Raw genomic sequence first — 25,435 nt, forward strand, 5'->3', positions numbered from 1 at the left:
ATTAAAAAGCTTCCAACCAGCATGGAGGGGTGAGGAGAATAAGAGGGAAGGGTATGGTTCAGATAGGGGAAGGAGAGAGAGAACATGCAAGGAAAGAGATATCTTGATTGAGGGAGCCATTATGGGGATATGGAGAATCTTAGCACTAGGGAAATTCCCAGGAACCTACAAGGATGACCCCAGCTAATACCCTAAGCATCAGTGGAGAGGGTGCTTGAACTGTCCTTCCTCTGTATTCATATTGATGACTATCTTAATCATCATCATAGAACATTAATCCAGCAAATGATGGAAGCAGATTCAGAGATACATACCTAAGTACTGGGCCAAGCTCCCAGAGTGCACTTGAAGAGAGGGAGAAATAATAATAATATGAGCAAAGGTATCAAGACCAGTTAGAAGATATCCACAGAAGCAGCTGACCTGGGCTAGTGGGAACTCACTGACTCTGGACTGACAGCTGGGGAACTTGCATAGGACCAAACCAGGCCCTTTGGGTGGCAGTAGTATGGCTTGGGAAGACTATGGGACCATTGACAGTGGGAACAAGACTTATCCCTAGTGCTTGGACAGGCTTCTGGGAGCCCATTACCTTTGCAGGTATACTTGCTCAGCCTAGACACAGTGGGGAGGGCCTTGGTATTGCCTAACAGTAAGGTCCCAGAGTTCCTTGACTCCCCATGGGAAGCTTGACCCACTCTGAGGAGTGGATAGGGGGTAGTATGGTGGGAAGGAGTGGGTAGCAGGAGGAGAAGAGGGAGTGAGAACTGGGATTGCTATGTAAAATGAGAAGACATTGTTTTAAAAATAAAACAATGATAAAAGAAACTCCCAACCTTCAATCCCTGCATTTAGGAATCAGAGACAGGTAGATGAGTCTGAGGTCAGCTTGGTATACAAAGGGACTGCCAGGGCTATTGTTATACAGAGAAACCCTGTATCAAAAAAACAAAATCCTTCAAATCATAAACAAATAAAAACAACAAAGAATCAGATGGATTCATCTCAAAAGGTTATCAAAATACATTGTACAAAAAAGTAAATAAAAATTAAAAAATAAAACTATAAATATTCATTACACTGCAAAAAAAATGTGTCTTGATGTGGTGGGACCTAATAGAGATAGGCCAATGGCTTATGACACAAGCATAACAAATTTATTAAACCAGTGTACTTAATACTATTGAAGAATAAGTAATTGCACAGGATTTGCTTCAGTGTTTTTCATGACTGTAGTTACTGGGTTAGTTTCAAGACTCTAGAACAATGTAAGGCACCTTTTTTTCCTGTAGCTAGAAAGTTTAATAACAGAGTAAAAGATGAGTGGATGTCCTACATCCTTACTAGACTGATAAATATTCACAAACATAAAATTCTAAAAAACACTCTGGCCAAGTCATACTATCTTTAATTTAAGATGTCTAAGTCTGAGCTATGTTAAAGGGCCAAACTTAACATATGACTATCTCCTAGAGCTCAGAGCAACCTCACATGAAAGAGTAAGAAGGAACCTACAAACAAGTGTTCTCATCTCATCCACAAATTTCTTTTCACTAATTGCAAAACTTGAGTTATTCTTGAGAAATTGTCCAATTTATTACTTTCAAAACAGATCCCCATAAGGAATGAGAAGAAAATATTATGATTTTAGGGAAAAGAGATGGGTCACTACTCTACAAATAAGTAGGCAGTGATGGGAGTCGCTGTACCACATGACACAACAGAGCAGGGACAGCCAAGTCACAGAAGTTACAGTCAGAAACTGACTTTAATTGCTATAACAAAGTGAGCATGGAAAAAAAAAATGATTGAAAAGTCATAGTATCTGAAAATTTAAAATAAAATGGCATATCACCTAGATATATCTAAAATTATCTTTTTTTACTTTCAAACATAATTAATATTATCCAATATGATATATTTCTAAATGAAAAAGTCATTTCACAGTCTTGAAATAGGGTACATATGCATTGTACCTTATATAGAAATTGATATAAAGATGGCAGAGGGAGTTTGAACTCCCAATTTCATAAGAAAACTAGTACCTTAGAAAAAGGAAAATAGAAAATCTACCTGAAGGCCAGTTTACAATACTGGAGTTTGCTTCTGGAACCCTACATGCACTTATCTGTGTGAGATGTCAGATGAGAAATATAAGAATCTAAGGTAATGGAAACACAGGGTCACTACCTGCTGATGTCCTTACTGTTCATATGGCCTTCATCTATTCTTCGATTGTAGAATAAGGGCTTTACTGATGTAAACCAAATAAAAGCAACAGATGACAACCGGGGAGCTCATGGAACAAGGCCACTACCCTGTGACACACACAGTGTCCAAGAAACACTATCTTGGCATTCCTGGGAGTAATTCCATTAACAAACATTCATGTTGATGTGGACAGAACCCTGAAATTATATCTTTAAACATGGTATGGTTGCTCATTTTTATAATTCCTCCATCAGAAGTCTAAGAAATGATTGTCAAATTCCAGGCTGGAGGTAGCTGATAATAATTCTGTTTAAGCTGGGCAATGGTGGCACACACCTTTAGTCCCAGAACTTGGGAGGCAGAGAGGCAAGCAGATCACTATGGGCTCAAGACCGGCCATGTCTACAGAGAAAGTTTCACAATAGGCTCTAAAGCTATAAAGAGAAACTTTGTTTTGAAAAACAAATAAAAAATTCTGTTTAAAAAAAAAAACAATTTTTTTTTTTTTTTAGAATTTGAGTATCCCATGTGTTTCAAGATACTTGAGGTAACTTGAACATTCAGCTGGTAATTAAGAGATCTAATGCTAAGGTAACTAATGTTTTAGATACAGAAGAATGTCTCTTTAATTCCTTAACTCACTTCATTATTTTTTATAATGCAATATAAATTCGATATATTAACAGCACTCTACTCATAGATTACATTTCTTTCAAAAATCCCTCCATACCTACTGAAGAAATGATGGTTTCTCTGGGTTTACTTAGCTGGTCAATTCTGTTTAGGTGAATTGCCATTGTTGCTTAAGGCCTAATTTGGCTCCAAGTATTTATGAAGTTTGACAACCTGCACTATAATTTTTCCCATGGGACAAGGGGAATGTTGAAAGGCTCTGTGAAGTGAACAGCTGTATTTTGTTTTATTCTGTTTCATTAATATGTTCAGAGCAAAAACTGGCTCAAACTTCAAAGAACCGATTTCAATTACCTCTCTATAATTACCAGAAGCACATGCAGAAGAATGCACTCTAAAAATTTACATTTTATATTATCCCTTGGTCCAGTGAATGAAATTCCTTTTGTCAAATTTCTATCAGGGTCAATACAGTCATACAATAAGGTTTGGGGTACATGAATACAATTATTTGGTTAGCCAAACCAGACAATAAAGAATACAAAGAACTATTTCCAATCTCAGGGTATCACATCACATCATAGATATGGAGACTATCAGAATAGAACAATGGTGTAAGATTAATTTCAAATCCAGCAATAAGTACTAAATAGTTATAAGATCATAGAGATACCTTTATAAAACAGTTCTACTTTCTGAAGTCACAGTTCTCATTAACTGTTTTGCATGAAATGACTACCCACTACTGAAGCCTTTGCATTGGAGGTCTACTTAGAAAGACTATGTACCCTACTTTTATAGAGAAGGATTGGCTTTTAACTCGATACTCTACAGTAATGACTTAGTAAGGCTGGCACCATCCCAGGAAGTAATGCCTTGATTACATCATGGGACTCCTAGTGCCAGTCTGTCTTTAGATGTTAAATGGGATTCAGACATTTTTCTCAGCATAGCATATTCACTTCGAAATGCAATCTTCATGAGTTATCTGGAAACCTGAGTGGAAAAGCTGCCTGTTTTTTGTTTTGTTTATTACTTTTCATGTAAACATCAAATACAAGCCTTTATGAGAAATAAGAGTCAAAGCCATTTTACAGAAAAAAATAAGAAAAGAAAAACATGGTTCAAATAAAGCCAACATAGTCCATCGTGACTAGAGTTAAAAAAAAAAAAAAAAAAAAACTCTCAAGTTAAGGAGAATCAGTAAAATGGAGACTAGAATACATTGTAGATATTTCCTTATTGATCTGTCCCAACTGTTAAACACAATTAATCCCCCAAAGAAAGGGCTGACTTTGTTTTTCCCTTTGGTTTGTGTAGACCTAACTGTCCTGACACTCATTTTGTAGACCAGGCTGGCCTTGAACTCACAGAGATCTACCTGCCTCTGCCTCCAGAGTACTGGGAGTAAAGGTATGCAACACCACTGCCCAGCTAAGGGCAGACTCTTAATTACAACTTTTCAGCCATAAAGAATCAAGTAAAGAACTAAAACATAAAATCCCCCAAAAATACACACACACACACACACACACACACATCCAATTAAAACATGGGCTACAGGATGAGTCAGAGTAAAAGATGAACCACAAATGGCTGAGAAATAAAGAAATGATAAATGTCCTTAGTTACCAGGCAAATATAAATCATAACTACCAGTAAGAATGGCTAAGATCAATAACTCATTTATTGCTTGTGGGAATACCTGTACAGCTACTATGACAATCAGTGTGGTGGTTCCTTGGGAAACTGGGACTAGATCTATCTCAAGATCCACTTATACCAGTGTTGGGCACATACCCAAAGGATTCTACATTTTATTACAGAGTCATTTGCTCACCTTTGCTTATTCCTGCTCTATTCACAATAGCCAGAACTTGGAAATAGTCTAGATGGCATCAAAAGATGAATGGATAACAGAAATGTGCACATTATTTCACTTTAAAACAAAAACAAAATCTTTTATGTGTGTTGGCATGTGTGCCTGTGTATGTGTTTGTCATGACTTTTCATTTTTTATTTTATTTACTTGTTTTTTATTTGCCTGCTTATTTTCAAAGAGAGAAAGAATACATGGAGATGAATGGGTAAGGAAGTGGGTGGATCTTTGAAGAATTAGACGAGGGGAAACTTAACAAGATATATTATATGAAAACTATTTTTAATAAAAAAGAAACAACATATATCAGGCCAACAAGGTTGCTCAAAATGCTAAATAAACATTCTCAAGAAGCATGTGCATGAGAATAATGGGTGAAATATTTTGAGATACTTGAAATATAGACTTTAATGTTGTATTTCATTTTACATGGAGTGTAACTTTGACATATTCTGTTTGTAATACAGTGACATAATTTATGTCTATGCCAAGTCTCACATGAACTTAACATCAGTAATAAAAATTTAATTGTGATATTTTATGGGTATGGATGATTCACTTGCATGTATGCCTGTGTATCAAATGTGTGCAGGTACCACAGAGGCTAGACTAGGACATCAAATCCTCTGGAACTGAAGCTATGAATGGTTGTGAACTTCTATGTAGATGCTGGGATCTGAACCAAGGTTCTCTAGAAAAGCAACCCATTCTCTTAACTGCTGAGCCATCTCTCAATACAGTAACAGTAATGCAACACAAACCATTTCAATGATGTAAAGAACAATGGAGACCACAAAAATGTAAAGTTTTAGAAAAACAATCTTCTGCATGTACTACCTAAAAATAAAGTCTAAACAAGTTTGGATTTCCAAAGAAGACAGCGGTCAAAGAACGTTTCCAACTTTAACTACACTCTACAACTTCCTGTTTGTTTCCTGTTTCTAATTTGGTAAGAAATATGTACAGGCCCCTGCTATGGAAAATGAGGACAGCAAGATTAAATACTTACAGGCGTGGGTCTTTATGACAAAGATGTAATAGGGATTAATGAAGACTGCAATAATCTAGAGAAGACAATGTCAGTGTGAAAGAGAAGGCCACTGTTGAAATACTTCCCTTCATTCTTTCCTTCCTTCATATCTTCATGTATATAATTTTAAGCTTATTTTCTTTTTGAAAAATGTGTATATGCATGCCTGCTTGACTATAGGTGTATCATACACATGTGTACATACATGTGTACATTCAGGTGCCCACAGAGACTATAAAACACTATTGGATCCCTTGAAACTGGAGGTGAAAGTGGTTGTGAGCAAACATGTGGCTGTTGGGGACTCAACCTGCATCTTTGCAAGAGCATCCAGTGCTTAAACAGCTGAGCCATCACTGCAGCTGTCCTTTTGGCCATATTAGGTAAGCAGGAAGCCCAGGTATATAAATTATAAAATAAGTCAATCTACATTTTGACAACGTAGAGAGGAAAGTGAAGTGAAAGATAGAGAAGGGAAGGAGTGCATAGTGCAGTTTCTTCTGGAAAATAAGTCTGGTTCATTTAGAACAAAGGTAATGATAGAAAATCTTTGGTAGAATACAAATATGTGAACTTTGTAACTACTCCTATCACTCTCTATCATATAGGCAAGAAAACTCACTTAAGAAGGTTATAAATATTTGACTCAACTTACATAGTTTTTAAGTGTAACTATGAACTCATGTGGTTTTATTTTACACAATGGTCTCTCTCTCTAGCTGTTGGTTCCAAAATATCTTGGTTTTATGCTAATATAATATAGAAATTATTTATTTCACTCTTAGGAGTGAATAATGAAGGCACAGGACACAATGAAAATGAACAAACATCTTTCAAACCAAAATGCAACTGATGAGGAAATGCTGTGCAGCCTCAATTTTGACCTACACAAAGGATTTTCAATTATCACGCTTGTGCTCAACAGAAAGCATCTGAGTCATGGATGTTTTTGGAACACAATAACTAGTTGATTCAGAAGCTTTTGCGTGTAAGAGACATTCAGTCGGATGCCTACTGTCCTATTGTTCTGCTTAACCAGTATTAATAATGATTCTATAAAACCACACCCAACTATATATTCATCTTTGATTCCAGAAGTCTGAAGATGTATTGACATTCAACAATACCATGCAGATTAGCCCAAGTTCCCTCCACTGCCTTCAAGTGGGACCTATCCTAATTACCAAAAGCTTTCTGGGGCAAACACACCTGGAGGTCCAATGAGATGCTACTGGATATAGGAAGAATGGGAAAGAAATAACTCTCTGTGATCAAGGGTTTACCTCTTTATTGCCAATATCTACACACAACTGTCCATCTTTCTATCTACTCTTCCTTTCTATTCAGTGTAGAGGGCTTTTCCTTACTCATTTTTTTTTTAAGCTCAGTTACCATCTCCTCTAAGGGGTCCCTGACTACTTATTCATGTTCTACTCTGCTCTGGGTCACATCATTCTGTTGAGACTTACCAAAGTCTGAAGACAACTGGTATACCTGATCACTGTTTTTAAATTGTCAGTAGAGTAAAAGTTTTGTGAAGGAAAAACATAGTCAGTCAGTCTTACTCTCTCCAAATGGTACACTTCTGGAATCCTGCTTCACTCAGGATTCCTACATAGAAAGCTTCAACAAAAGGTAAACTACATTCACAATGAAGTGAAATATCACCCAGAAAGGAATTATCCTAAAAGAACTATATTTGTAGACAACACATTGAGTCTTACCAGATTTGACACTACCAACAAGTAAAAAATAAATCTGTCTAGGACAACAGAGCCCATCCTATCTTGAGACTACTCAGAGGGTTCTCTGTTTGTGCTCCAACACACAGTTTTATGGTTATTTGGCAATGACTAATCCCATCTTCACTTGGTGCTAGAAATACATATGAGGAAGCTCAGAACATGATTACTTTGTGAAGAAACATGAAACAAGCATCTTTCCTCAAATATTACCCTTTAGAGAGGGAGTGAGAGGTTTTCCAGCACAGAACAGTCTTTGACACTAGGCAAATATGAAGCCAGGAGAAATGAAGTTCACATAAGAGCACACGTGCTGTGTAGAAGGATGTTTGCTGAATCTCGAGGTTTTTTAATTGTGTTCTGATTCTATGTCCCTTGAACTTTATGCCAAATGTGCCAGATAAATGAGTTTGAATTCTCAGTTGGATGTCCTAAATATATAGTATAAATAAAGGCTGATCAAAACCTTTTCAAAACTGTTAAAAGGGTTATTATAGGGCAGGAAAAAAAGCGTACCCCCTGCTTAGTGGTGACGGATGCTGTGTTTTACAGAGGAGAATTCATTTCTTAATGTTTGCAGCCATTTATGAAAGCTTTCAAAGTAATGACACATAGAATACTCTTTGAAAAATATAAGGAGATCTAGATTTGCTACTAGAGTGCTAAAGTAGTCTCAGAAGTTGCATTTACTTTATATTGCTTCACTCTTTTGAGTAAACATAAGGGGAGGGCACCAGAGCCTTAGGTTTATTTAAGTGATCCACCCTTTGCAGGGAAAGCATCAGAACTGTGGAAGCGTTTTCACAAATTGCAGGCCCTGTTCTTTTAAATGTTAGTTACCAATACCCTACAAAGCATGGCCCCTAAAGAGAAACATGATATAAGTAGTTTTACCTTTAAAATAAAACATGAAGGCAATGCCAACTTAATGCTTTGTATTCTAAATCTACTTTTTTTTTTTTTTTTTAAAAAAAACTAGGAGAGGAAGGCATATCCACTTTGGAAGAAAATGAATGCATGTCCACAACTTCTGCTTTGGAACTTTAAATGTCAGGCTGAATCTACATATAGAAAGCGACAGGGGGTGGAGTGGATGACTAATTATCTAAGTAAAAACAAGGACACCAGTTTAGGGACATTTAATTTCATAACTGAGTATTTGACTAAACTTGAATAACCAGAGGTCTGGGCTGGACTTATCCCTGATACCAAGGAGGAGCGGAGAAAATATAAAGATAGCAAAAGACTTCAAAGATTACTGTTTTCCTCTAACAATCAACCATAAAGGTACTTGAGCAGCTTTTCACAGAATCATAGCCTATGTTAGTTAATGCCATACCACAGTGTTAGTGCAGTCGTGTGTGTGTGTGTGTGTGTGTGTGTGTGTGTGTGTGTGTGTGTGTGTGTGGGTGATTCACTTCCAAAATGATTTAAAAGGCAAGATGATATTTTCAAGATAGGGGCTTCTGGTTCCACCTATATGCTTCCACTCTCCAAAGAACTGAATGTTAAAAACATAAGAAAGCACTAAACTAAGTAACAGTGATATTTCTAGTGCATGGCTATAGGAGAAAACAGAGATTATTACCTAAATTGGGTTGTACAGAGAAAGTGACACTTTAGTTCCTAACTTTTGGGCATGGCCTTATCTTGTATTTTACATGTTTATACTGCAAACGATATACTTTTCCTGAGAAGGGAGCCAAAATTGGTTAACTTAGTCAAATTGACTTCACATTCAAAACCATGCAAGAATCATAGAAAGCAACTAAATATTTCTGGCAACACAAATATTAAATATAGTATATTAATGTACTTATATGTGTGCCTATGTACTGTGTACATGTCATAGTTCCTGTGTGTAGGCCAGAGGAAAACTAGTAGGTGTTCATGCTCTCTTTCCACTAGGTGGGTCTCTGAGGCTGAACTTAGGTTGTGGGCTTGAGGACAAATACCTTTACCAGCTGAGCTAACATCCTGTCCATGAAAATACACATGGTTTTAGCTTATAAAATAATATAAGATCCATTTCTAACTTCCTGCTCTTTCCTTCCATTGTTATTACTTTCATACCAAACTTTTCATGTTTTCTGGGTATAGGAAATCCCCATGACACATAGCTCTCACATACAATATGAATGCCCTTTATTTTAGTAAGAATTCAGTAGTTACAAGAGATCAGGAATGAAATTATCAAGCTGGCCAGGCCTGGCAGGTTGTTCAGAGGATGAAGGTGTGAGAGAGAAAATGTTCACTGTTGGGTCTTAGGGATCTTTCTAGAGGCTATGGCACACTGCCTGAGTGATAAACTGGGACTTCAGAGCCTTTGTTCAAGATCTGCAAGATCCAGATGTTTCCTAAATACTAAGGAAGGACGGACAAGCAATTTATGATACCCCTGTACAAGAGGGTTTACTGAAATTCTGCCCCATAATCATTGCATTTATACTCACACTTCCTTTCTATCCAGAACATAAATTAATTATGTAGATGCTACACACAAGTTCCAATGAGTAACATCAGGCAATCTTCTACTGAGCCTACAACGATGATTTACTTCAGGGCTCCTTCCCCACAGATCCACTAATCTTCACCTAGGATGGGTAGTTGTGAGGTTGAGAAGTGCTGCACAGCACTTTGCTGAAAGTACACACTGCTCTGGCTTCTGTTTGGAGAGCTCAGACAGCAATCAAGAGAAACCTCATGACACCTGGCAAGGTACTACAGGACAGTCGTGGTACATTTGTAAGTGGAAAATGACTTTAATGCAGATGAGTCACCAGTATTCCTGGAACTCCAGAACACAACAGTACCAAGCATGTGCCCCTAGATAGACACAGGCCATGTTGAAAAACAACCTGGAAATTTCTTCGACAATTTCTATGAAACTATGCAGCCAAGACTTTCTTTCCTTAATTACATGTGAGATAGTAAACATTATAAAGATGATAAGCTTATGGAAAATTGCTATTTAAAAAATTATGTTCCTTCTATAAAAAGTTGAACTGAATGTAGCTTAAATTTCACAAAAACTAAAGTTTGAGGATGTAAAATGATCAGAGGCAGGACAAGTGTTTAGAATGAGCATTGTATTTCCTGACAGGTTCTTGAAGACGGTCTGAATGTTAAAAATAACCAAAATGATTTGGACTAGGAGAATTTAATTTTGCCAAAAGTAAGCTTCTATAGAGGCTGCTAACCTCAAAATTGTATTAGTAGATGCCCCTTCAAATATACTGAAAACATTTCAAATAACTTTGGTTAATTTATTTTTTTTAATAAATGAAACTATAAAGCCTAACTTTTGTTTTTATTTGTTCTTTTTTAAATTTTCATCTTTTACATTATATTGCATCTACAGAGATCACCCATTCCTTCAATTCTTTCTTTTCTACCTTGGCTTCCCACCCTTGATTTCAAGGAAAAATGGCTCCACTCTTCTAAGTCCTTTGACCAGAATGTTACATTCATGTGTCTGCTCACATTAATGTAATTTGAAAAGATTCCAAATTTTATAAAACTGAAAGAAAATGTGTTCTCCATGTTTAAGAAACCATCATAATCTATCCTATAACATACATAATTACTAATTATTTATCAAAAAGAAAATGTAAAATCCAGTGTGAGTGAAAGCACAGGTCAAAGCAAAAATAGTCTTCCATTATAGATTAATAGACAAGGGTAACTGCCTCAGACAGAAAGACTCTTGGCCCCAACAAGCAAGTCAATAGCAGATGGGAAGGGATTGACACTAAGTGAAGGAATGATGCTTAACTAGGGCATGGGCTGTTGTGTATCTTTAACAATAAAGAAATTATTCTTAGATACAGCAGGGTCTCCTTCAGACCATCAAATTAGTAGGAAAAAATTTGAAAAACATTCATAAATCCTATTTTGGAAAATAGTATGTGTATGAGTATGAGAAATAGAAATAGAAATCATCAAACACTAATAACTAGTCTACAATTTTTAATAACTATTTGTTGAAAAGTATATATAACACAGTTGGTTTCTAGGAATCCAATTGTCTATAATAATTTTTCTACTCCCACAATTATTGGCAAGATACATTTTAGAGAAAAACTTGTCAAATTCTATTATTTTTCTCTTTATAGATACTAATGAAGATAAAGTCGGTTTATGACTGTGAAAATTGTGTACAAGGTTATAGAAAAATAGGCTATGAAGAATATTTATCTTATTTCCTGCAAGAGCTGGCCTTTGAAGGCATGGTTGCCCTTAACAGATACAAGTTCCACAGAAATCAAAATGTCTCTTTGTCTTTCACATTCAGTTCTTGAATATAAGAATTGAGAAGTGAATATGCCTCCTACTCCTTTTAAGTTTCATGACCCAGGGATTACTCAAAGGGACATGTATTCCTAGAAAATGATTTCTAAAGGCATTCAAGGAAAAAACTACAAGAATATATATATATATATATATATATATATATATATATATATTAAAGGAAACTTGTACATTCTTTTTTTATATTGCACTCTTCTCCATAGGGTTCCAATGGGCAGAATTTCAGTTTATAGAGTACCACATAAGTTGTCTTTTCATAGTCATAGACAAGACATCCATGTTACAAAATCAAGCATTTAGGAGCCAAACTTCGATCTAAGGAATGAACTGTAATTACTTTAATAAGTATATTGATCTTTGTCACTTTGAGGATTATGGGAATTCAAGTAATACGAAATGACAAAACAGTTTTACTCTAGGTTCAGCATTCAGTAGACTGAACTCTCATCTAAACTCTGTTAACCATGAATGTAACTATGGACTATTATTACAAGGTGAGTTTGAAGACAAGGTGATGGCATATTCTTAATGCCAGGTAGCTTAGTACCTACCTCAAAGCCAGGGCTTACAGGAGACTGAAACATGAAGTTGAAAGATCAAAGAGCATGTAAAGGAGAACAACAAGGGGAGAAAAAGACAGAAAAACAAAGTTAATAGAGAAAGGTAATGCTTATTAATAAACGATGTTTAACACAGGTTATCAGACAAAAGCAAAATGTTACATCATTCAGCTTTGTGGCCACACAAAAGTCCAAACTGGAAAATTCTTTTAAAATTTAAATGAAACAGGTCCTACTAAGTCACAGATGCAAAACATCTTGAGATTATGAGCAGTGGTTAAAAAAACTCTATGGTCTTAGTGATGAGGGGTTGCTCTTGTACCTTGTTGAAAACAAATTAGAGTCAAAATGAAGTATTTTTGACCTTTAAGTAAAAGATTAGGTTTTCTTCACAATAATTCTTGCTCTTAACGTGAAATGGAGGAAAAGGTCATTAAAGTAATCAAACATTGCATGGCTGTTATTTGCCTGCAGGTGGGAGTGGGGTGAAGGATAGTTCTGATCTGGTCAGGGGTGTCAAATGTGGGATGGCCAGATTTAAGAGGTTTAGGAAGGCAAATACAGGGCCTGGAGAGATTCCTTGGCGGTTATTAGCAATGACCACTATCCCACAGAATGTGGGTTCTATTCTCAGCATCCACATGGCAGCTCACAACTGTGTGTAACTCCAGTTTCAGGACCGCCATTGCCTGTGTCTGACCTCTGCTAACATGAGGTGCACAACGGATCCACAGCTATACATTCAAGCAAAACACCTATGTATGAAAAATAAATTTACAAAATTTAAAATTATCTAAAAGGAAGGCGAATATATCTGTAATGCATTTTTTTGCTCATTTTGTTGATTTCTGGTCTCACACTAAATTAAAATATCATTTGAAAGTAAAAAAAAAAACACATGCTTTAAAAGAAATGTTTCAATGTATAGTATATTGAAAATGTTTTTTTCATCTTTCTTTTTTAAAACAAAGGGAAATATGCAAGCAGTTGTTCTATTTGATAACTAGAACTCAAACAAAATGAACTCTAGGTGAAACATTAAAAACTGTATGTAGCACTGTACTCTGATGTTAGTGATTTTCTTCCTACTTGTTCAATAAATTACTGTACATTCATAAAAATCATTTACTTGTTTTTGAAAATGTTGTATCTTGATTTGTAATATGTTGCCATTGACTCAGGGGCATTGAGAGCTATGTACAATTAGAGTGAGGTTTTACCAAAATAACTTGGCGTGCACTTCTACTATCTGTGAAGTCTGTGAATTGGTGAAAAAAACATGGGGAATTTAGAGGCAATGACTTCTAGTTTTAACGTAGACCCACATATGGCTTTTGTGAGAGGGAGAATCAGTTTTCTCTGGGGATAAACTCCCTGATAAATTATTTTATTATAAGTGAAATGAGTTTGGAATTTGAATGACACCAACTCTCTTGATTCATTTCCATTTCCTCAGTGTTTTAAGTTTATTTTTTACCAAAATTTTTTTTACAACTTTACCTATTTCAAGAATTTTCATTTATTCATCTTGGTTATTTCTTATAAAATCGGTGTGCTGAGAACTGATTTGTATCGCTTGGAGCAGGGTTAACATATTTTCCAGGTTGGGCATTATTGAGTCTACCTTTATTTCCATCCAGCACTTGAAAAGCAGAGGCAGGAGGATCACAGTAATCTCTAGGTCAGTCTTGTCTACCTGGTTGGTCACAGATAGCCAGGGTGTCACAGTGTATATAGTGATGGGCTGTCTCAACAAACTCCTATTTTCCATACATCAATTTAATGAATTCCAAAAACATTTATTAAGCAGCTTATCCTTCACAGCAGTTACATTTTATATATAAATCTATATATCTGTATCTTACACACACACACACACACACACACACACACACACACACACACACACCTGTCAATCTGCATGCATTTTCTAGTTCTATTAAAATTTTCCATGTGGTACCATATTACTTAAAATTTTCATATTTAAACACTGTGTAATACAACATTACATTCTATGAACTTTTATGTGTGACATTTCTCCAGTTTTAGTTTATATCCAGAATTCTCGATAGTAATACCACTGTGATTTGGGGCCAGATATCTCATATTTGAATATCCTTACATTGTGACCTCTCTGTGACCAGAATTTCAAGTCCTGATTATATTTGTAGCACATAGATAACTTCAAATAAGACTTCTGTCTTATTATTATCAGAGTTTACGACTGTTACTTATGGGAAAATTGATTTGATACCAGCTCATCCTTCACATTTAAGGAAAAAAGGAAGGGATGGAATTTGTTGTCTAAGGTAGGCCTCATGTAGCTTGTTTTCAACTGACTCTTAATTCATAAAGAAAAAGATGAGGAAAATGTAGAAAAATATAATCTTCACAATCATACTTATCTTAATAAGCATGTAAGCATAAGTAGTGTACCTACTTAAGGATTTCATTTTACTTTTCTTTGTTTCTAATAACACCATTAAGCATTTACAAAAAAATGCATCATATACCTTTAGTTGCTCTATAGTCAGCTTATTACACTGGGCTGTCTTAGAGGATTGGTGATTTAGGGAGAGCATAATGGATGCCCTTTGCTACCAACACAGATGACACATACAGTTTGAAATACAACATATGCTATTTTGTCCTTTCTATCTTAGCAGGATTATATAATTCTGAGATTCAATTCATTTGCCTAAATTGGACAAATTAGTAGAAATAGCAATGTCTTACTCTGTGTGTAAACTAGCAACTCTATAGTCAAAACAGACAATTGTAATGTAGAATATTTTGTTTTATTTTAGAAGTTTGCACATGTCATCACAGACTTACAAAGGAGACACTTTAGAGGAATTGATGATCAATACCATCTTTACACAAAGCACCATCCTTCTCTGAAATAAGTTGTTCTTTAATATACACAGTACCAAAAGGTTTTGCTATTATTACCATGATATCACTTCTTGTTAGAATTCACTAAGGCGGAAAAGAGACATATTTGCATGGTCCAAGTGTGCCTGACTAGAGAAGCAGAGTTGGCTCTATACTGCACTAGCAAAGATGAAACAAAGTCAACAGAGAGATGTATGTCCCATGAAAGGTAGCCTAATGTTTCCTAATGTCTAAGAAACTAGATAAAAGATACTCAGACATTTCCTTGAGTACTCTGGATTCCAAGGTATATAAAACATGATCCTAAAAGCCAACATGTTGAGTATGTCACAAACATGGTTTCAAGGGGATTTCTTTCTAAATTTATCTGAAGAATAGTTTATACATGGCTATGGAAGCCTATGTACCCAATATCTTTCAGTGTCTCATGACCCTGAGATTTTCTTTTTTTAAAATAATATTTAAAAATTATTATTTTCGAGGGCATGATGGCTTCAGAAATCACTAGCATCTTATTGTGATCATAATTTCATGAGTTTTTATGGAAATGTTAAAGGCTACTTTGAAAAAATGAATTTTAGAGTATTCTACTACAGGGAATTCCCATTCATTAGTGAAACACTAATGAATTTTGACATTTATGTAAAATATATATTGTAATCAAGTAATTCAAATAATTAATTATTTCAGTAGCTTAAACACACCAATTAGTAATTGTCTTTAAAAACACAAATATATGTATTAAGGGTTATGGTTATATATTCTAAATTATGGTTACATGTAAGTTATATACTTTATATATATATAGATTTGATTTGATATATAAATGACACTTTACCTCTAAAATCTAAACTAGCTATAAGTAATGATTCAAAGTATTTATATATATGTATATAGCCATATATATATATATATATATATATATATATGAGTGTGTGTATACATTCGTATGTAGCTATATACACATATACATGTACACATTATATCTATATTATAATATATGGTAAATATTTAAAACAAGTATATACAAGTACATGCTATTATTGATACATATTCAAAATAAATAATATCTAATTTAAAATATCTAGATTGTAATACACTGTAATGATAAATAGTTCAACCATTAGATTTCTTGTATAAATTCTTAAAAAGCCCTTTTTTGGCTAATTTGAACATGACATAATATATTTATAATTTCACTTTTACATAATTTCAATTTCCTTATTCCAAACGTTATGCTTTGCAATAACCACAGTTATCCCTAGTACAATGGCCTAAAATCACTATTTTCAAAATTTCAAACTCAACCAAAAAACTTCAAAGCAGAGTAGGCAATGGCAATTATTTCAAGACACAATTTTTGAGTGATCACTTTTTTGCAAAATGACACTTATTCTAATAACTCACACTTAAGAGATTGCATAGAATAACAAACATACCTTCTGAATAGTACAAAAAATGTCATATTCATCTAATTACTACAAAGATGTAGTCCCTATCTTCCCCAGATAGTTTCAGTTAAAGAAGAATGAAAAGTAGAAGGCAATACCACCAAAAGAGCAATGTAGGTACAGGCTACAGACGTTTCCTATTTGTAATGATGAGTGAACCTCTGACATGTGGCTTATTCTACAACAAAATTAAATTCACTTAAAGTAACAATCAAATACTCTACATGTAACCTCCATTACAAATTTTCATAGGTAAGTCCATATACTCAAATTCAAGGTGGTTTTACATTTTGTGTTTGTCATCAGTTTCTGTAATAATTATGCTATGATGTGTCAGGGTGCTGGTGAGATAAAGTAGACAAGGGTAAGCTGGAGCCTGAAGCCATTAGTTATTTTAGAGTCCCATTCTTGTTATAAGTACCTCACATAATCCTCACACTATCCTGTGAAAGTTAAAAATTATTTACCTTAACAGATGCTTTCACCATGTCCATCAGCTCTTTCACAGGCACTAGAAACACTTTAGTTAAGTGCTGGTGCGTTCATGGTTCTTGGTAATGTTCAATGACAAACTTGCATGAATATATATAAGTAATGTCAAACAGTAAGTCTTTGGCATTTTCATAAAGGCATTTTTCAAAATCTAGCTCAGAAGAGACAGATATTCAGGATGCTATATGTCCTTAGAAATTTGCCGAGGAGACCATCTTTTGTAACATTAACACATTACTTCACACTGCTCATATGACTTATGACCATATGAAGCCTCACAAAATTTTCAATTTTGCAAAGCTCAGGAAAGAAAGCCAACTCAAAACTGTTGTCTATTTGATGATGCATTGACTAACCTACAACAGAGACCCCATGGAAACGTAATCATTAACATGGAGGCTGCATTTCCCTCTCAGTACATTCTTCTGGCCTGACACTGATATTACAATATCTCCCAGATTTTCCAAGCAAGTGGGGAATAGACAGATAGAATAGATAGGGGGCCATACCAGTAGAGGCTCATCAGGGGCACTGGTGGAGAACTCAGCAGATGAGGTGCGGACAGTGCTGAGTCCAGTGAGGGAAACATTAGAGAGCCTTCTCCTTCTCACACCACTGCAATTGTTAGGGATTTTAAATGCACATCTCTTATGGTAATTCAGACCACATCCTGAAAAACAAACATAAAAATAGCTCTCATTTAACCAAAAATTAAATCTGTTCCATCATTACATATAAATTAAGAATTTGAAAACATAGCACAACATCAATTTGTCTTGATGCTGCTTGGAAACACAAATTTTCATTTCTGTTTTCTCTGATTCTTTTTGTTCCTTATTTGAAAATGGATTTCAGACTCCTATTTTTCTGTAAATGCTCAATAACTCCCCTGGTTGTTGTTTTTTAAATTATTTTTTATTATGTATTTGTGATGTTCCGAGTAAAATGAATTTGGGTTTATAAAAGCCTACAAATGCATTTATAAAAAAGATTATACCATTTTAGCCATTACAATTTTAAGTGTGTATAGGCACATAGTGGGGAAATTAATCCTAGTACATCACACGTTTGGATGACACTGATCTGAAGCTTACTTGTACATATGACCTTAAACGAATTACTTCATCTCAATTTCCCAGTCTGTAAAGTGGAGATAAAAATAATTTCTCCACAGAATTAAACTGATAAATAAAATATATCTCTTGTTTGTTTCTAGGTAGCATGATATTGGAGGCATATTTCCCACTTCAGGAAGTGCTATTTACTCCCCACTTTTATACTATGCACATTCTCCGCATAACTGGCACCTGCTACATAGAAATCCCTTATCTGTTACAAAATAGTTCAGACAACTCTTTGTAAGGCATTCATTAAAGTTCAGGCACCCGGATCTCGATGAAGATGCTGTCCAAGGAGTTCTGGGTATGGTTTCCCATGACAGCATAATGAGTTGTGTTCACTTGCTTCTGGTTTTGTGGGTATACAGAATGCAAGAGCCATGGGGTCATGGATGTTCCTAACAAGATTTCAAAGAAAGGCCTGGGAGGCTTAGTAGCACAGCAGTTAAAAGTCCCTGTAGGCCTGAAAGAAAAAAAAAATGCATGGCCATATAAGGCAGATGATAAAGAACAGTGGAGTCCCCAGGGATTTGGAGATGCCCACGGAAATGGGGTGTTTGCTGAGGAAAGACAGTCATCCCTGCAGAGCTAGCCTAAGAGAGGCTAACTGAGCTAAATCAGCAAAACCATTAGAGCAGTGCTGTCTAAGCCAGTTAAAAATCACACCATGCCACTATCTAGAATAGATGCTGTGTATGGAGCTACAAAATTGGTATTTGCTCTTCTAGGTTTGGGTCCTGTTTGATGTGATGATCCTTCTTTGATATTTTACAATACCTTCTCAAATTTGAATGCTTACTCTGTTTCATTATGGTTTGGAAATATGTAACAGATTTTTGTTAAAATGTCGATCTATCAGATGTGATGAGGTGAGAGACATTGCTATGCATTCTTTGTCCTGATGTTCTGCTTAATTATAGACCAAGAAACAATGGAACCAAGTGACCATGGACTTAAACTCCTGACACCATGAGTCAAAACATGTCCTTCCTCCTTTAAGTGAAGTTCTCTCGAGTGTTTTGTCAGGCTGAAAGAAATCTAGTCAAAACAACACACCTGAGGCATGGCGTCTTCTAGATTGTAGTCTTTGAACTTCCACTGCACTGGTAAGAACTAAACAATTATGGAAAGATTATTTACAGACTGTATTCCAAATGGGTGATCATTGTGGCCATACTTCAAAGCAATCCATCTACCCCAATAGAGAACAGGGGAGAGCTGCATGAGGTGTTGGGACTAGATGGTACTGTTCTTGCATACTGAGTTCTCCAGTTCAAGGAGTTCTCTCCAGACAATGCTCACACCACAGTCTGGTGTGAAAAAAACACATGGATGTTCCATTTTACCCATTCAGCATTGCTGTGATCATGGGTCCTTTCAGTAACCATCTCAATCTCAGCTGCTTTTAATGCTTAGTATTCTGATTTCTCATCTGATTAATAAGATGAGAATACAGTTTTAATTTCTGGCTAAAATATCCCATGTATTACCGCAAGGGATACTCCCATGTGAGGAAAAAAGTAAAAATTCACCTTGTAAATGAGGTTAGGAATATCAAAGACGGGAAACATAAAAAATGAACAAAATGTCCCATACACAGTCACACACACACACACACACACACACACACACACACACACACACACACACACACAAAGATGGCTGGAGGGTACTCATGAAAGAGGGCAAGGTCATGGAGGGAAGACAGAAGCAGCAGGTTCTGCTCACATGAATTTCAGTGGTGAAGAAAACACTCACCTTCACATTTAAGGCCTTGGCGAACCAGTCCCCACAGCATTTCTCCACAGTGATCACAGAAAGCAGGGGCTCTGTATGAATGTACGAAGAGAGCATGGGGCCGGATCTGAAAGTCTTCAAAGGTGGCCGAAGCTGCAGAAACAGCAGGTTGAAAAAGAAATTGAATGGATATGCTGATCTGCACACAAGTGCAGAGTGAGTGAGCAGCCAGGCAACTTCACAAATAAAGTTAGGAAAAACCAGGCAAAGGTAGTGGTGCATGTTTATGATCAGCATGTAGGATATGGCAGCAAGAGGATATAAAGCTAGCCTTGGCTATAGAGCTTGTTCAGGTCTAGCTGAGACTACATGACACATGCCTTGTACTTTTCAGTCATTAGGCTTATTCTGAATTTCAATGATAAGCTTGGTGGCACAGGTGCCTTTCTGTTCCTTTCCTTCATGGCAATGCTTTGCATCATATCAATAACAATAAAATATTAGGGTAATGAGTGATTGACAGGATAAGCCATTCACTTCATGTATACCTGATATTAGTTGAAAACATATTGCTTTTTACTCCTACTCAGGAGCTGTTGACTATTGGTGGCTCCTAGAAGAGGGAGAGTCAGTTTCTTTTAAGAGCGTGGTCCCTGGTGGAATGGCCATGCTCCAGAGGATGATTCATACCCATGAATTTATGAGGAGAACAATAGAATGCAAAGGGCATGAGGCTGGGAAGGGATGTGGGGGTGAGGCCCAATCTGGGAGGAACCAGGGTGTGGAACAGGAGTTGAATATAATCAAAATACATTGTATGCATGTAAGAAATTATCAAAGAATTAATACAAGTATCATAAAGAGAAAGAGAATTTTGCTTTTCCCCTAAGGCATTCAAACAGATTAATAAAATGAAAAGGATACAGACTCAATTTAGACTGATGTGTAAACTGAGTTTTCCTATGAAGATGAACAATTAAAGCAGAAGGGTGCAACTGCATAGACTCATCATCTTTTTGGAGACACAGATGTGTTAACAAGTGAAAAAGGAAACCAAACATTGAAAGTATAACCTCTAAATAACTCTGAAATCTGTTCACCAACCTAACAAGAAGAGGGATTAATGTGCATGGACTAGCCATGATCCATTCAGAGAAAGGCACCAATAAACTATGTTTATGATGGATTGCACTTCTATTATTTCTATTTACTGCCTATTCTACGAATTACTTAGAGACACAAATGATAGGTGATTTCATTTATACTTTTGTATATACTTTTTTAAATAATACAAACATGGTTCAAGTTTATGTTGATGCTCAAATTAAGAAGTAGAAAGTGAAAGCATGGGTAGAAGTGCATTTCTTGAACTTTTCTGCAGAAGTGACTTCATGCTCAGTGTTCCTGAAGGCAAAAAGGACTCTCCTCGCAGTCAGAATTGATGCAAGATCCACTGATATGACCTACAAGACATCACATGTCATCACACAAACCTCAGTTCATCCCTCCTAGAAGAAGGTTTGCCTGATGATGGTGTCCTCTAATCCCATAAGACTGCAACCTCCACTAATACTTGCAGATATCCCTGGACATTTGATTGCTCAGGTTTTAGTCCTAGTGAATTTTGAAGAAAATATGCTCTAAATCAAAGAACATGTAGGTTAACCATATTATTGACAATGCTTTCACTAAATCAATCAGTAAAATATATTGCAGTTAAATAAGGATCAGGATAAACAAATAGGCCAAACAAATTCAGGGAGAAATAACTTACAACCTAGACAGATGAACACCAGCAAGTTCCACCGGATGCTCTCCTGTCCGAGTCTTGCCAGCAAGAGAGCTTTCCCCAGGTCTTCCTCAGACCTCCTTCCACAGGTCACTTCCGCCCATGGCTCCACCCCCCAATGGGCGTGGTCGGTGCCACAGAAGGAGAAAATGTAAATATCTCACTACAGTAAAACTGTGTGGTTATGATTTGCGTACCAATCATGTATACTAGTGATTGGGTTAAAATGCTACAGCCTCCTTAAAATTGATCTCTTACACTCACGAGTAATTTTTTTCTGAAACCATTAAAGAAAACACTTGAATACATTGTGCCAATCTTTCACTCCTAGTCCCCTTCACCATTGAATTCACCCTCCCCAGGACTAAACAACTATGACAATACTATGACAGTAATTAGTTGAATAATTATTGTAGTTTTCAAAATACGAAACACTAGAATTTGACAATACAAATAGCAAGCTGCGTTGAGACATTTTAAGAATTAATCAGGAAGAATATAAATAATTAAACTAAAGATTTTCAATGACACCTCCCCCTCTAAATTATGTCAGGTAATTTTTTTGGGTTTTTTTTTTTTTGAAGGGGATTAACATTCATAAGCAGTTAGCACCCTTGACTTATGTTTAAATGCCACATTACTAAAGTTCAATTTTAATATTCTCCTGTTAATTTTAGAATAATTAAATACATTTTTAAAATAAAACTACTAAGCATGGTGAGGTTTTGCATCCATTTGAAATCAAAGCACAACATCCATTCATTATGAATTTACCTGTTCTGCACCCTGGGGGAAATCAGCATTAGCTGAGTATATGCATGCCGGCTTGCCTAATCACAAAATCGCACTTCAGAGATAATCACTTAGCACAGGCAAACAAAGTGAAGGCTGCAATTCCATTTCATTTAAGTTTTGGAATCAAAATGGACAGATAAGAATAGGAATATTAACATGTCTAGAGATTCCAAGAAGGGAACAATGAGCCTGTCATAATCAATCAGCCGACCTAAATTAAAACGATATGACAGGGAAACAAACTGAACACAATGGGCCCTCATACTGGTATTTGTGTCTCTTTGATTTGCTCTATTCACAGTCTATTGTTACACTCCAGCATGCAAGAGAGGAGAAAATGACATGCTTTCCTTAGTCACTGAGCATTTGAAACAGGTAATTGAGCCAAAAAATCTTAATATAATCAGTAGTTCTTTACAGGTTCATTATAAATTGTTGGACAAAATGGACTAAACTGGTTAGCAGTACAGTAGAAATGAGGCTTCTGAAGCAAAATAAATCATCTCTGGAGGTCAAAACTATTTGCATAATAAAGTAAAACAATGTCAGATCTTCCAAGATTTTCGGTTTATTTTTTAACGCCTATTTCGACAGTGTGGGAGCAGCATTAACTCCTTGCAGCTGTGACAGGTTGGGGCTGATGTGCTACAAATATGTGATTACATGCTTTAAACACCATTTCATTTAAATCTAAGAGGTGAACACTATTATTCCACTGTACAGATGAGAAAACTGGACAAAAGTTAAGGTATCATCTTCTATAACATACAATCTGGACTCAGGCAGTCTTAGGCACCAGAATTGTACAGATTCTCTATTATCACAATTTATTATTCCTTGGAAAATGAACTATAGAAATTTATGTCTTTGTCACTGAGAAAGGTTTTTTGTTTTGTTTCCAAACAGTGCCATTATGTGTGGTAGAACAGGGGATCCCAGTAACACAGAAGAAATAGGTTCACTAACTTAGGCACTTAGGAACATTAAGTTCAAGGTAGGCTGTTCCACTCAAAGCATTCAGGGGAGTTTGGGCTATATAGAAAATGCGGCTTCCAACACCAAAAGAAAAGCTGGGAATTGCAACCCAACGTGACATGTAACCTTTGATAAGGATGCATTCTTATTTAAGAGACATTAAAAATGTTGAAGAAATTAAAATATTCTATGAAGTCAACTACAGAATGTATTTCACTTCATTTTCAGTTTTTTGAAACACATGGTGCACAAAGTTCCAGATTTCAAATCCATCTCATCTAATTAGTTCGGAGTTACAAGCAACAATTGCTTTGTTTTTGTTTTTTTAAACAACAGTAATTCCTAGTTTACAATGAGCTGCAGCTTGTGCTACATGGTAACCAATGTCATCCCATGCATGATTCTTCAGGTCTAACTCAAGAAGAATATTTTGAAGGTTTTGCTAACTAAAGATAGATTTCTGCCTTAATATGTAGACTATTTCAAGGAGCTTCTGAATGCCAGTACCCTGTACATGTTCACACTGTCATTTTCTCAATCTCTCAGTCTCCCATACCAGATACGGAGAAATTATCTTCTGCTACTTGAGCGTTTTCTAGGTGGGATAACTCCACCTCACATCATGCTATAACATTTGTAAAGACTCAACTCATCTCTGGAGCCTCCAATACCCCTTTGTGACCACTACTCAATGCCCAGCTTTAAAAACAAGCCTTAAAATAGTCTTTTCATTCCTTTCTCAAGTCAATCCACATAGGTCCTAAGAGCCTGAATTGTAGAGTTGGTTTATATCTTGTTTTAGTAGAAAACAGACAAAATTAGGGTATCTGTGAATGTGAGATACAAGTCAAGTTGAAAATGCCAGGCCCACACATAATCATAAAGTGTATCAGTGTCAGTATAGAAAACAGAGGGTTGGTCTGTCTCTGAAGTCTTCATTGAGCAGGAATACAGTAAACAATCCAGAATGATGGATAGTTTAAAATGAAGAGAACAGATATGAAAGGGAACACAATTTATTGTCCAATTTAATTTAATTACAGACATTCAAAAAGATTATATTTTGTGTATAATTGCTGTGGCTTCTTCACACTTGTCTGGTATACTATGAGGACGGAAAGCTAATGATATGATTCCCAACTCAGGTGCCCAGAGGCAACAGAATGATGCCAAAAGATAGTTCCCACATCCAAAGGACTGAGGCCCAATGGAAAGTGTGCCTGAATGGTGGTAAAATGATATCTGGGCCTGTCTACACTCTGCTCCCTACCACCCATCCACACAAATCTGTACTTGGGGTGCTGGTTAAACTTCTCTCTTCTCCATGCTATTTCTGTTAAAATTCTCCCATTATGCACCATTGTGGAAATCAACCCCACCTTTCCCATTTTATTAAACCTGGACACAGTAAGTTTTAGGAAGGGCCCATAGCCTTGCAACAGCAATATCGCTCAATGAGTTATTATCAACCCCTGCAATAATATCTTTGCCTAGTTGAAAAATGAAAAGGGAAATTTCTACTTGTATCTGAACATCGGATATAGAAAACATAAGTGAGATGTAATGACAGAAAACTAGGGGGCCTTGAATACACCATGACAGATGCCAACAACAACAGAATGTATATTTCAAGTTATTGATTAGGTAGCTCAGAAGGTTCTAGAAATTATAAGTGCATAACTCAGTAAGAAATGGTGGAAAGCAAAGTAGAGCATGACAATACAGTGTTAAAAGTTATTTTGAATAGCAAACACATTAATTAAGAAAAAAGAACACACAAACAAACACAGAGTTCTAGCTGGAATAATATATTGTAA

General features: G+C 35.9%; 1 protein-coding gene across 1 annotated transcript in view; it reads right to left on the reverse strand.

The window, feature by feature from the left end:
• The window catches only part of Prkd1 (protein kinase D1), a 300,779-nt gene that overhangs the window by 65,371 nt on the left and 209,973 nt on the right, over positions 1-25,435 (reverse strand). The window contains exons 3-5 of the mRNA XM_051195802.1: positions 20,081-20,212; positions 17,714-17,874; positions 12,358-12,381 (exon numbers count right to left, since the gene is read on the reverse strand). Coding sequence (XP_051051759.1) covers positions 12,358-12,381; positions 17,714-17,874; positions 20,081-20,212 — 317 coding nt within the window. The remainder of the gene's footprint in view (positions 1-12,357; positions 12,382-17,713; positions 17,875-20,080; positions 20,213-25,435) is intronic.

This window comes from Phodopus roborovskii, unplaced genomic scaffold (genome assembly GCF_943737965.1).
Source record: "Phodopus roborovskii unplaced genomic scaffold, PHOROB, whole genome shotgun sequence".
NCBI classification, from domain to species: Eukaryota; Metazoa; Chordata; class Mammalia; order Rodentia; family Cricetidae; genus Phodopus; species Phodopus roborovskii.